The 14,540-nt window shown below is 31.0% G+C and overlaps 1 protein-coding gene across 1 annotated transcript; it reads right to left on the minus strand.

Moving 5' to 3' along the window:
* Window positions 1-283: 283 nt before the first annotated feature.
* Window positions 284-3,037, minus strand: LOC108330904 (BTB/POZ domain-containing protein At1g21780). The gene is made up of 4 exons (XM_017565498.2): window positions 2,739-3,037; window positions 2,518-2,663; window positions 1,668-1,774; window positions 284-947 (listed from the first exon to the last, which is right to left on the minus strand). The coding sequence occupies exons 1-4, from the start codon at window positions 2,846-2,848 to the stop codon at window positions 333-335; spliced, it is 978 nt and encodes a 325-aa protein (XP_017420987.1). The 5' UTR covers window positions 2,849-3,037; the 3' UTR covers window positions 284-332.
* Between the last annotated feature and the right edge of the window lie 11,503 nt (window positions 3,038-14,540).

The raw sequence follows: 14,540 nt of genomic DNA on the forward strand, positions 1-14,540 counted from the left end.
TCTATCAAGAAAAGTGGTAAGAATATTTTAGTAAATAAAATAGTTGTTGGGATACGAAATGATAAAAAAAAAAATCAAGGAAAGAATAGGTGTCAAAATTATTAGTGGGAGTTAATGAGTAATATCATTGGAAAGTTTTCATGTATGTTAGAAGATTGCAAAACTAAAATCATCCAAAATTAACATTATAAATACTAATTCTAATTCATTCTAAATAACTTACCTAGTAAATGCTGACTCAAAAATACTTTCATTTTACCATTGTATAATAAAAAGTAGAAAGAGCAAACAATGATTATGGCCATCCATAGAGAATGTACACGATCCATGAGTTAACTTATACATGGGTTCGAAACTGAAAGCAACTCCTGAAACATCTCAACCATTAGCTCCCTATCTGCATGTTGTAAAAAATTATTCATTTCATCCTTCATATCATGTACCTTACCAAATTCAAATAATAACACAAAACACCCTTTCTTTAACTTGAGCAATTGATATAACCAAGCCTCATTTAGCATCTCAAGAACATTTCTTGAGTGAAGACCTTCCACAAGGCTTTCCTCACAGATGTCTTTGAGACCACCAATGTCATATTTATTAGCAGCTCCAAGTAATGCAAGCCGGTGTTCCAAGAAATCTTTTTTCTTGATTGTTCCATACAAGAAACTAAGAAGCGCCGTGCAGGATTCAAGTGACATGTCTTCTATATGGATTGTAGAAGACTCTTTTTCCTTCAGGTTGTGATGAAACATGCTCTGGAACACTGGAGAACTTGCTGAGAGAACTGCCTTATGAGCTCTCAATGAGCCATCAGCAGTGATGATGGTTAGGTCTGCATGTATAGCCTCGTCAAGCATGCGAGAGAGGCCACGAATACTGCTACTTTGGGATGCGATGGATTGCACATTTTCATCAGGTGGCCATACAGAACTAGTTTCTTCTCCCTATGTTCGAAAGAAAAGATCATAGGTTAAGCAGCAACAATCTGAAACTAGTTTAGAATGATCAGGAGACAATTCAATCCATTGGTAGTGCAATATGGCTGAGCAAGTAACTCAAACCAAATTCATGTCACAGGTTATATTTATAGAGATGTGCTCACCATACACTTATTTTTCTTCTAATATACTCTCAATTTTTAGTTAAAAATTTAACTGCCAGGATAAAAATTCAAATATTCGATTTCAAATACTTGAGATGTTTGTATTCAAAGATATGGTTCTTGATATGAGAAGACGTAGCAGCCTAAGGAAGGTTTTACCAAATTTGTCAAGAAAAACTAGTAATCGAAGGTTTCATAAGTTTGTGTAGAAAACTTATAACTGTGGATTTTTCAGGTCGGTCCAAAAATATTGTAATGTTATTTGAAATCATGAACAAATATGAAAAGTTTCGTGGATTCAGGCATGAGGTGTCAAAACAAGCTAATCTTGTGTTCCATCGCTATATTCTATTCTCTAATGTTGTTTGATCCTCATTGTTATGTGTGATGAGGGATTTGTGTCAAACAAAATCTTAACCACGAAAAAAAGTGTTTAAAAGAATGTCAGAAAGTTAAACAGGTAAATAGTTAAAGGGAAAATAGTATATCCTAAAGAAAATACATAGTATTTAGCACCTCCATAACATATAAATATAAAATATAATCATGTATAGAAACTTACATTTATCTTCAGGTCTAGAAACTCAACATCAATGATGTAGCGACCAACAAAAGTTGTTTCCACAGACCAGACAAAGTCATCATGTGACCTGAGCAGCTTTTCTTGAACTGCAGCATTCCATTATATAATATTAAATTTAAAACTGCTACAGGTAATTGCAATTTCAGCTTCGTATTCCCAAATTGAGTTGCAAAATGCAAATCAAAATATGAAATCATCTCCATTTCTTCTTGGCAAATAAAGAGGTGAAGACAAGGAGGTCGTGTCATAAGGCTCAGAACTTCAGGTATAAATGAAAACAAGGCCCTACTGATAAATAAACAGAGATTTGAAAACTCTGGTTGAGTTGAATTTAAGGGGCATGACAGGATGAGCATAAATTTTCTTTAAGTGTTAAATTTGTGAAAAGAAAAACACAATTTTGTTGAAACTTCTCAAATTTGGAAAATCAAAACTAACAACTATCTCTTGTTGATCCTGTACCTAGTTATAACAACCTTGCCCCAAGACTATGGTGTAGTTATTGTTAATCACTCAATTACTCTACTTCCTTACTAAACTAATCTGGCCCTGATGGGAGAATCAGAGAATTTGCCAAACAACTTAAACAATTTATCTCTGTAAAAGTAACCAGAGGACAATGCACCCATTAACCACTTATTACCACTCGCCCCTCTCTTTTGGGAAGCAGTCCCCAATTACAGTCACTCAGTAGTGAATGAAACTTAGTTTCCTAATTTCATACATTAGCCAATTCTTCACCAATGGCCAAACGCAACACTTACAATGAAAAAGTAAGGTTTGCTAAGAGGGAATGAACATAAAAGATGTTAATGCATAGTATTGGTACCAGGGGAAATATGAAAGCTGCGAGATGAGCCAGCATTGGAGACTCGAAGAATGAATCGAGCAAACGGTGGTTGATTCTTAGAAACCGTAGAAGGTTCCGGAAAAAGATGTATGAAGAAGTACTTATTCCTCACAATTGAAAAGTACCTGGTGAAGTTCGAAGTGAAAATCTCAACCCAAACTCATTCAGTTCAAATACAAGACACACGCACACAGACTCACCAGTTCCAGATTCCGACCTTGAAAGGGTCAGATTTTTTGTAGGAAGAAAGTCCAAAGTTGTCGATTTTCCACTGGGCTAATCTCCCAAGCGTCTCCACCTTATCGCCCATGTCTTTCTTTCTTTCTTCTTCTTCTTCTTCTTCTTCTTCTTCTTATTTAGCTTATGGATGATATCACAATTTCACAAACACCTAACCTACAATTAGAACAAAGTCATTTTGACTTCCCCACTAATCTCACATATATAAATTCTCAGGTAACGTAACATCTTCTGAAAAAGTCTTCAAAAATGAAAACATCAAATACTTTTTCTGGTCGCATTGAATGTCTTTGCTGGAAATTAAGTTTTATTAATGAATGCACTAATTTTGAGTAATATTTAATTAAAATATATTGAATTTCTATGGAATATTTCGTTATTATCATTATTGTAATGAGTTAAATAACAATTTAATACACAGATTAAACTACTGGGTTTATTTTAATAATATCTGATGGAATAAATGAATAATTTAATTTAGAAATAAAGTAATGTATTAAGTTTGAGTAAAAATTGATTATACGTGGTATACTTTCGGCAAAACTTATCCGCGATGCAAGTTCTAAATTTATGTTAATAAACATAGATTAAAAATATTTTTTATTAAAAATATTTTTTATTAAAAATATTTTTTATTAAAAATAAAACAAAAGCGATTTATTCCATGTAAACAAGAATACGTGTTGATTAGAACGGGAAATAGTACTCATATAATAACAATTAATTAAGTTTTAATTAATTAATTAAATATTTATTACAAATATTTATTTTACTAAGTATTTATTTTGTATTTAAATTTTTATATTCTTTAATTATATATTTAAAGTTTAATTTTAGCTTAAATACTAATTTATTCATATTTTCAATAAGTTTATTCAATTTAGTTTTAACATTTTTTTTTAATTTGATCTTAATTTCTATCCATTTCATGTTAGTTTGTAATTTCTTTAGGTTTTTTTTTTAATTTAAAAAAAATGTTTACTCGTTCATAACCAAAGTCATTTCATCTATATCATATTCTATCATCTTTCATTTAAAACCTCAACTGAACCAATTTGAATAAAGATCCCTTAGGATACCAAATACTGAACGTTAATCTTCAACCCCGAACGAGACCGAACACATTGGAGTGAGACCAAGAGAGTTACTATCGGGGTTGAGAAAGAGACTGATTACAATAATATTTCTCAAAGATTAATAGAATCGAACGTTATTTACAAAGTGAGCCAATTTAATGAACTGACTCATGAGAGTTTAGACCGAACGCCAATAAGCCTAGGCTGAGTACTAAGACTCTAGGCCGAACACCATAGAAACTGACACTGTAGGACAACGAATAATAATAAGTGATGGAATTATATGAAGAAACGGAACGCTATAAGTACTTAGCTAATTTATGAATTTAACATCAAGGAGAACGAGTGTTGGTCGAAGACCGAGCACAGTAGAGACCGAACACTATTGGTTTTGGCCGAATGCTCTTATTTAAAAATTAAATTACGGAAACGAGAACAAGTGCCTGGTGTAAGACCGAGCACCACTTAATACGAGTTCTTGGTGTAAGACCAATCACTACTTAGTACGAGCGCTTGATGTAAGACCGAGCACTACTAAACTTGTAGAAGAAAGGCTTGCTAAATATAATAAGATACCATTTAACTAGTGTTCAAGAATAAACGAAATGTACAAATACATATAGATATACTTAAGTTTATAACAGAATACCAAGAAATGGATATCCTTGGTTGAACACTTATATACAAATATTACTAAACGAAGACGCTCGGTCCTCAATTGGAATTTCATCCAAATGAAAGAATCCAGTTCCAACCGAGTTCACAAGAAAACCGAACGGTCCAAGACCATTCAGTGACGAACATAAATTTTCATATGGAATTACATACTTAGAATTCTTTATATCAATTTATTTCTCAACATCTATCTTCATAATTTCATACATCTATATCATAGTAAATGTTCATACTTCATACAGTCAAAACATAGCAACAATCATATTTCATATTCATTTAGTAAATCAACGAACATGCATCCATTCAAAACGAACATAAAATCAAATTATATAAGCTTCCCTTACCTCTTAACGTGACCGAACGCTCACAGAGGCAGAATACGGGTTCACCTCTACCAGTCTTATACACTTAGAGCCCACCGATTTAAAACTAAACCAAATTCAAGACCAAAGTTTCTATCAGAATGAGATAATACATTCATGCAACCAAAAATCTGAGTTTGCATGTGAAAGGGAACAAACGTTCTAGGGGGAAAGTAACTCACCAGCTCAGAACCACAACTTGATCGGTTTAAATGAAAGCCCTTGATGCCGGGAGAGTTCATACGATGCCTGAGTGGTGATCGAAACAAGAAAAGATGAGAATCCTTAGAGAGAAGTAAGAGCTTTTTAGAGAGAATGAGGAGAGAGTGGAAGTTTCAGAAATCTGGGGAGAAAGGGTGCATGCAGAAAGTGGCGTGAAATTTTGAAAACTTTGAGTTTTACTCCTACCGTCAAAGACGAACGGTCACTCAACAGCTCACACCTCCCTTCCACTTTCTGATTTCTAGATTTCCTTTGCTTGACACTTGGCGTCCACTCAAATGGGATTTTTAGTGAGTTTTAAATGAGTTCTGACAAGATCAAACTTAGTTTTTATATATTTTTATTAAATATTTTTGTTTAAAAATGAAAACTAATACCGTTAATTTAAAATTTTGAGGATAAAATTTTAAAATTTTAAACCGTTAGCTTTTACTTTTAAAATTTTCATTCTAATTTTAAACTAACTAACCTTATTTTAAAATATATAATAAAAATGTTAGTTTTAATAAAAAAAATATCAATATAACAATTATATAAAAAATAAATTTAATTTCAATTTAATAAAACACAAAATCACTCAATTTGAAATTAAATTGAAATCAAATAAATATATAGAAATCAAATTTAATATAAAATATGATATGACATGAGATATTAACACATGAATATTTCTTTAAATTAAAATAATATCTTTTTAAATGAAATTAAAGACAAAAAAGAAACTACAAACTGACATGTGATAGTCAGTTAGTCAATTATTTAAATTAGATATTAACAAAAAAAAATTGAAAAAAATATATTAAAAATAAATTAATAAACTAAAAATTTGAAATTAAATTAGTATTTAAGTTTCTATTTTTCAGAAGTGACGAATCTTAATATATTATGCATCATCATCACATATATGTTTGTACAGGAAAAAAAAAATAACTTAATTAAGTTTTTAATTTGAATTATTTTTGTTTTCGATCAGAAAAGAAAAACATTGAACCTATGAGGTGGAAAAGAGGGTTGGAAAATTGAGCAAATTACGTAGAAGCAGATTTCTTTTTTCTCTTAACAAAAATAGGCTTAAGAGAAAAAAACGATAAACGTTGTAAAATCCACGATGACAAAAAGAATTTAAAAATAAAGAGGAAGAGTCACCATTCTAATTTAAAAAAAAAAATACGTGTACAAAATTAATTTAATTTTTAAATATTTTAATATAGAAATTAGAGTGTTTAACATATAATAAAACAAATATTCCAAAAAAATGTTAAAACAAATATCCTAAGTTAATTACTATTAGGAGTTAATATAATAATAATAATCAACAAAAAGTATTTTAAAATTTTTTAAAGATGCTCAATTTATATAATTGTATTTATAGAATTGTTTTGTAAAGTCTTTTTCTACTCCACAAACTTACTCCGAATTAATCTTCCAAGCCAAATTTGTTTTCTATTGAACGATGAAGTGTTCGTAGAAGATTCTCCAACATTCAAGTTGGTGTTCTGGGTCAAAGTTGGATTAATGCAAATGTGAAGTTAAATTATGATTAAAATAATATTTACATAAGTGTTTTGCTAACATTGATTCTCACTTGAACAAGCTTCAATTATGGGTTTATTGGCACACAAAACCAATATCCAGCTTACTTATGACGACCTGATATAGTACTCGGTATTCAGTAGATAGTTTATCCATTACAAAGTATTTAGTAATTGTCGAGTGAGTTCTACTGACCACAAAACATTTGGTATCAGGTACCCGATAGGTGTCTAGTTAACTAATAATTTTAAGATTGTAGTTGATAGAACCGAAAGTCATCGACCACATACAATATATCAGTCCCCAATCTTTTTATATATACAATATATCAGTCCCCAATCTTTTTATATCTTGAAGGCATGCAAAGAATGTCAATAACTAGTATGCAGTTGAGTTATAGGAATAAGGAGCTAGAATTCAGTAGTCGACGTGCGTGATTTTGCAAACGAATTTTACAAAGAAATTTTGTTATCGTTAATCATGACCCTATGTGTATAATAGCCCCAAACTCGAGAAGTGTAACGATGAAGAGGTTTGAATGATGAGATGTGAAATCATAGGAGATGTGAATGATGGGAGTAAGCGTGGTATAGAAACAGAGGCAATAGATTAGGAAGTGTTGTTATTAAAGTTCCAGAATGCCTTGGAAGAGAAGGATCGGTGTAGAATTTGAAGTGTTGCCTTCAATGAGCCGTTTCGTGGGTTGTTTTGGGATGAGTTTAGTCCATTAGGTCAGAAGGTGAACCGTCACCAACACCTTATAAATAAGAGGTGAGGTTGCCCATAGTTTGCCACCAAGTTTCTTCGAGAGCTTTCATATTGTTCATGATTGTGTGAGAAGTGCATTGCAATTGCGATCAAGTATTAATCCAAGACATGTCAAAATCAAATGCGTTGGTAATCGGGTGTCAGTATCATTAGATATCACATCCTCCTTAAGGCTAGAAATAAGCATGGAGATAATTATAGAGAATAAGGTTCATCCCTTATAGAAACATGTTGAGTCCAGATGAAAAAGAAGGGAGGAGTATGATTGGATGAATCTTGAGGTCAAAATACAATAATCTAATTTTAGATGGACTTATATTTTGAACTCATGACAACAGAACATTTATATATTCGATCGAAAAGTGTGTTTGTCAGCCCAATAAGAATTACAAGGACAAATTCTTTTTTTATGTATACAGATTATAAAAAATTTAAGATTCATCATTACATATGGAAATATTTAGAAAAGAAATGTTTAAAAAAATAGTTTATGCGTACATATATTTAACTCCTAATTCATATACTACTTACAATTACTATCACAGGATATATTTAAGTGAAGATTACCCATGGCTCCGCGCCCACCTCATCCATATATCAAATTTTATACAGCTATAAAAAATACGAAATGTCTCGTCATGCATTAATATTAGGCAATTGTACTTTTGCCATTGCATCTAAATGAAATCTTGCAATTATGTTGTAAAAATTGGATTTATATTTGGAGTGCATGTATTTATATAAAAATAAGATTACAAAATCGAGGACAACACACAAATTCACATTTTGGATTATTTACAGTTATCTTACTAAAAGAATATGAAAACTCTTTTTTCTCTTTCAAATTGAGTGTTGATAATAAAAGAAGATAATAATTCACTGTATTTTTAATGTCGAAAACCAATCAAAGGTGAGAAGGAAAAATCATAAGTTAGCATGACAACTCCACTATAAAAGTAGAATTACAAAATAATTTCTCTTATAAAAAAGATAACAAACAAACTCATGACTTACAACTATCTCACTGAGAAATGATTAAAACTCTCTTTTCTCTTTCAAAACTCACAGAGTTGAGGTTTCTAGATGAAGAATGATATGGATATTAATGTTCTTTATCTTTTCAAAGATAAACATAAATTTCTTCAAGAGTAAAAAAAATAATTTTAAGACCTTAAAATAATCCATTTATTAATTTTATGTATAGAAATTACATCCCTTAATTAAAGAGAGATGTATTTCTAACTGATTGATGGTTAATCCTCAAACAAGAATCAAATAAAGATTTATATGCAGAATATTCTCTAACACTAAGTGAAAACATGATATTATATATAAGTATATAAAAATTCCAATAAAATTGTGTTATATTTATAAGGTTTAATTGCTTCCTTTGTCCCCAGTTTGGTTGAATTGTGTCAAATTCATCCTCATTTTTAAAAAAGTTTCATTGTCGTCCTCACGTGGTGTAAAAGTGTCAATTGAATCCAAACATAGAAAAAATTTGTGTCAAAGTAGTAATCTCCGTTAAATACACACTAACGGTGTTAAGTGGCTGATTATTTGGCACTAGAAAATTAAAACGTGGCAAATGAGTCACAGTAGTGGTAATGACGTGTCAATGACGTGGCATACGGCCAACGACCATCATCAATCTTCACCCCTTCGTGGCACTGACCCCTCTGCTCATCACCCTCATCTTCTTCCTTACCTCATGGGCCTTCATCTCCAACAGGGGCCTTCATCTCCAACACCCGTGATCAGCCCCTCTCGGATTTCCACCCTTTCCGTTCTAGAATTCGTCAAATTCATCCCCATTTTTCTCACTGGATCATCCATCAACCATTCCAAGAACCAAATCCCAAACCAACCAGTAAATAAAAAGGATAGAAAAGAGAGGGAGAGGCGCCATCGGTGGCGTCGATGACGAAACGAACTCCGGCGAGAACGATGGTGACTAGCTTCGTCGACGGTAGGGTTTCGCTCGTTGCCTCAGAGGTGGTGTTCGGGGTTCGGTAACTGGCGGCGACCTTGGCCGCGTTTCGTGGCACTGGCGGTGTTCGATGGAGAACGAAGAGAACTCGCGCCGAATCGGAGGGTGAGAAGGGCCTGAACGCTGCCTCCGGTGGCTGGACGTGCCCAAGCGGAGACCGGTGTCGGACTGAAAGAGTTTCTCCTCTATCGCGCGGAAAGGGGGCAGGAGAGAGGACCTGACACCGCGGCCAGCCGTGATCCTGGTGGCGCTTGGGGTCGCCGGTGACGTCATGGACCAGGCGGAGGGCCTCTTCGCAGTGGTCGGTTTGGTGGGGGCAGTCGTATGCGCACAGGGAGACGATCCTTCGTCGGAGTTCCTAGCTGAAAGAATAGAGAGTTATCAAGACATTTTGAAAATTTTCAGCATCTAAACTGGAAAATTTTTCGTAAAAGCAATTATTCCAACTTCAAACCAAGCATCATAGATCTCATTCATGAAATTTAAAGAAAAATAAAACATGGTTGCAAAATCCACGCTTAAACCCCAATTTATCGCATGACTCGAAGGCTGAACTTCTGCCAAACACTTTTTGAGTAAATTCTCCAACTTTCCCAAGTCTTCAAATTTCTCAATCCCCTCAGCCCCTCTATTTGCAAAGCTACACAAGTCGACCCAACAACTTATTTATCACAGAAAACTCCGCAAGAAACAAGATTCCCTTTCAAAACCCTAGTTTACCGAAACCAAACACACAGAAGCAATTCAACGAATCCAACTCCAAAAATCAAGAGAAATAGCAATAAATTGAAGTTTAATCTCTAAATCCCTCCCCACTTCGATCTTCTTCAACCTCCACGGAAAAAAGTTTAGATGTGCTGAAAACCGAAACTTGTGATACCCTTGAGTTTCTCTCGTTCTCCTCTTCAATTTCTTCAACTGTGAACAACACAAGGGAGATCTCGATCGATCTTCCTCTTTTCCTTTGTGTTTCCCCTTTCTCTTCCTCTCTTCTTCCTCTCTTTCTCTCTGCTTCTTCTGCACTTCCACGTTGGAAACCCAGTGATTCCTTCTGCACTTCCACGTCATTACCTGACTCATTTGCCACGTTTTAATTCTCTAGTGCCAAATAATCAGCCACTTAACACCGTTAGTGTGTATTTAACGGAGATGACTACATTGACACAAATTTTTTCTATGTTTGGATTCAATTGACACTTTTACACCACGTGAGGACGACAATGAAACTTTTTTAAAAATGAGGATGAATTTGACACAATTCAACCAAACTGGGGACAAAGGAAGCAATTAAACCTATTTATAAATTTGTTTTGGACTAGGTCTTATATGTATAGACAAAAATATATTTTGTATTATATTATTTATCATTTAATATGTTATTATCATATATATATATATATATATATATATATATAATATCATATTGTTTTATATTTTTCATGTAGAAACACAAAATGCAAACAAAGTAAAATTCATATCACTTTAACAAACTTAAGCAATAAAAATTTAATTGAAAAATATAAAATTTTGAATTCTCAATTAAATATTTTATAATAAAGATTCAATTAAAAATACAAAAATTTAGAAGAGAATTAAAACTTAATTAAACTTATAATAATATAATATTTTATAATTAATTTTTCAGTATATTATTTTATATTTAATAACCATTTATTTGGGAAGTTGACTTATAGTTTATTTGTTAATAATCTAGTTAATTAATTTAAAATGTAAAAGAAAAACACTTAAAATAATAACATTTTACATGCGGTTAAAAGTTTTTTCAAGAAGTTTTTACCTTTTGTTTTCCTTATTTTATGTGAAAAACTAACCTATCCAAACCATATCACTCTCATACATATATAATTCTTTTGTTTTCCTTATTTTATGTGAAAAACTAACCTATCCAAACCATATCACTCTCATACATATATAATTATCTCAAAAGGGATTAAAATTCATTGATTAACTCAGTTCATCACAAGTTTAAATCAGGTTGAATTTAAAAAAAAAATGTAAATTTCGACACGAACCAAAATTGAACCCAACCCACTAAAATTCCAACTCATCCGGATTGAACCACTGGTGAGTTGGATTGACTCACCAACCTACCCATAAGTTTTAAAAATAAAAATCCTAAACTTAAACTCTCACATGTCGTAGATTTATCCATTTAAGACTCTGATATTATAGATGGATAAATGACAATAATGATTTGATGTTAAATAATAATTTGTTTTGTAATTTTGTATTTTTGGATTGATTTGAAGTTTAACATAATTTTGAATTTCATTGCATTTTTATTTTTATTTTAGATTGTACATGAAGTTTAATATAATTTTGAACTGTATTTGGATTGAACTTTATTTATTTTAAATACTTTTTTTTTGGATTGAAGAAAAAAAATTGTAATTAAACAATAATTCGTTTAATCCACTAATTCTGGTATTCAAATTTTTTTAACTCACTAATAAGTAAATTGAGTTTGATTGACGCAATAAGTGGTCAATCCATGGTGAACAGGGTCGGATAGCTCGTTTTGATAACACTTTGTGAAACATTGAATATTGTTGGAATAATTACATGTAAATTGATATTTTAAAATTTCTTTAATATATATAATCAATCAAATTTAATATAAAATATATTAAAAAGAGTAACTTTATCCAAAGTTACCTGTACAATTACTTAATTTTCGTCTTTCTATATATTATTATTATTTTATGGATGTCTTATTAATATAATAGTAGCTGTATGCTTTTAACATTTTCTTAATACATTTTATTTTACTATTAGATAAAGTTGTATACTTAACAGAAGGTGAATATAATTTTGATTTAATATTATTTTTTGTTTAATTTCAGTAATTCTTAAATTGCATTACTTACAAGCTTATTTATTTTATAATTTGAACAATTAGTTCTTGTTCACTAATGTCTTACCTAAGATAATCATTCATAACTAAGAATGAAGATGGTGAAAAAGAAGACTAAATTTGATGGATAAGTGAACTTTATATAGAAGTGATTTTGGTTGAAGAAAAGTTGATAGAGTGTTGTAGGAAACATGACATATTTATTGATGGGATAATGATATTTTAACAATATTTTAACATCATATATGTGTTATTATGTGGTTGGTCTATGTTAGTATTTATGATTATTATTATTGATTATCGAGTAATTTCGAATCGATATTAAAATATTGTGAAGAAAATGTTATCAAAGTATATTATCTTTGTTTATATGTTGTATTCATGTGAAACTTATGACAGATATGGAAAAGTTAACTTTATGACGCTAATTTTGATACAAATCTACAGTAAAAAAATGGTTACAAAATCTTATACTGGATGGACGGAAAAGCTGGTTTATATGCATGAAAAGAGCGATAATCCAAAATATAGTGAATTTTATTGATCTGTTCAAATTTTTAAAATACATACATTACCTTCGTGCATCAACATAAAATTATTTGAATAATGGATATATTCTTATACTTTTTCTTACATTACGCTATTCTTAAATTTCATTATTATCACATCTCTCATTTTTCTCTTTTTCGTCTTTTTCTCCTTTTCTTGATGACCATATATAGTATTAAAAAAATAAAAAAATGCATATATATATATATATATATATATATATATATGTATATATATATATATATATATATATATATATATATTATAAAGTTAAGATTGCTCTTGAATCTCATGGGAAAATACTCTGACACGTCATACGAAAGTTCATCACATCTTTTACCCATTTTATTATTTAATTAATTATATATAAGTTTCATTAAATACATAATAAATTCAAAGTGTTTAATAAAATTTACATAAAAATTATTCAATAACAAAAAATATTAAAATTTATTCATAAAAGAGTTAGTTGCTTTCAATTATTTCTTATGAAACATGGTATGTGGAAAGAAAAGTTGTGGATACTTGCTTTGTAAGGAAGGATATTAAAGCATGTTTCTTTCCATCCTCTCGTCTTTCTTTTTTCTTTATTAAAAGTGAAGAGAGCATTTGCCTTTTCAAAAGCTCAATATGCCGCAAATGCACCGCCCATAATCAATTCATCACCGCTTTAAATTTTTTTATCCCAAAATTTTTAGGGATGGGTTAATTTAATTAATGAAATATAGGAAAACAAAATACTCACTACTTCAATATCTCAACAGTTAGAGGGTTAAGTTAATTCTAAATTTCTAACACTAAATAGAGCATTGTCCGAACAGCACTACTCTTGTTAGCTTTTACATCACTATTGTTGTCAGAGCTATATATGAACTAATTGAACTCAATCATTGTTTAAAGAGAGACCTTTGTCTGTTCCACTTTTCCAAGTTGAGCAATGAGAACTTACCACTTTAACACACGAGTCATATATGCCCTGACAAGTTTCAAATTACGAGCACTACATTAAATTAAAATACTTCTAACTTTTCTTTTCTCTTTACTTTTCTCACCCTGTTACTCTAGAGCATCAATCATATTAATCAATTATCTTTTATTTCTCTATATCATATGGCACTTTATCATTTTGTTACATACATAAAAGTAGCTTATAAAAACAACAGAAAGGAGAAAGTGGTGAATAAAGTGATTTGGTTGATTGAACTATTGACCTGTTTTAGTCATTTGTTATTTTACTTTCTTTTCTCGTCTACTTATTTCCATTATCTCTATTTCTTCGATTCTATCAAAGACTTTTGGGTGTTCAATTATGTTTCTCCTAAATAAAAATTATGTAAACAATTTTTATAAAGTGTTTTTAAAGCATTTATTCTAATATCAAAATTGGATACCAAGTAGATTCTCTTGTAAAGGGACCAAAGGGTCTAATACAAAAGTGTGATCCTGAAGGCATTATTTATCTGTTAGCATGCATGTTTTTCTTTTCTTCATTAACTTATTCCTATTTTGAATTTACGTTAAGCTTAAGAGTTTTCATATAGGAACCCCTAAAAATAATAAATAACAGGAATTAGAGCATTTAAACTTTTGCAGTAGCTGCCTTGTCACTGTTATGTGTATTTCCTTTGCGATTCATGTTCCCATGGCAGCAAGTCTTCCTAAACCCAGACAAGCAGTACTGACGGGGCTTTATACTTCTAATTTATCACCAA

This window comes from Vigna angularis, chromosome 4 (genome assembly GCF_016808095.1).
Source record: "Vigna angularis cultivar LongXiaoDou No.4 chromosome 4, ASM1680809v1, whole genome shotgun sequence".
Lineage (NCBI taxonomy): Eukaryota > Viridiplantae > Streptophyta > Magnoliopsida > Fabales > Fabaceae > Vigna > Vigna angularis.

Bases quoted from the DNA above. Each gene is read 5' to 3' on its own strand.
- LOC108330904 (XM_017565498.2), bottom strand. From the start codon at position 2,848: ATGGGCGATAAGGTGGAGACGCTTGGGAGATTAGCCCAGTGGAAAATC. The intron at 2,664-2,738 runs GTGAGTCTGTGT...GAACTTCACCAG, and splicing joins AAGGTCGGAATCTGGAACTG to GTACTTTTCAATTGTGAGGA. The intron at 1,775-2,517 runs GTACCAATACTA...GGAATGCTGCAG, and splicing joins CAGCTTTCATATTTCCCCTG to TTCAAGAAAAGCTGCTCAGG.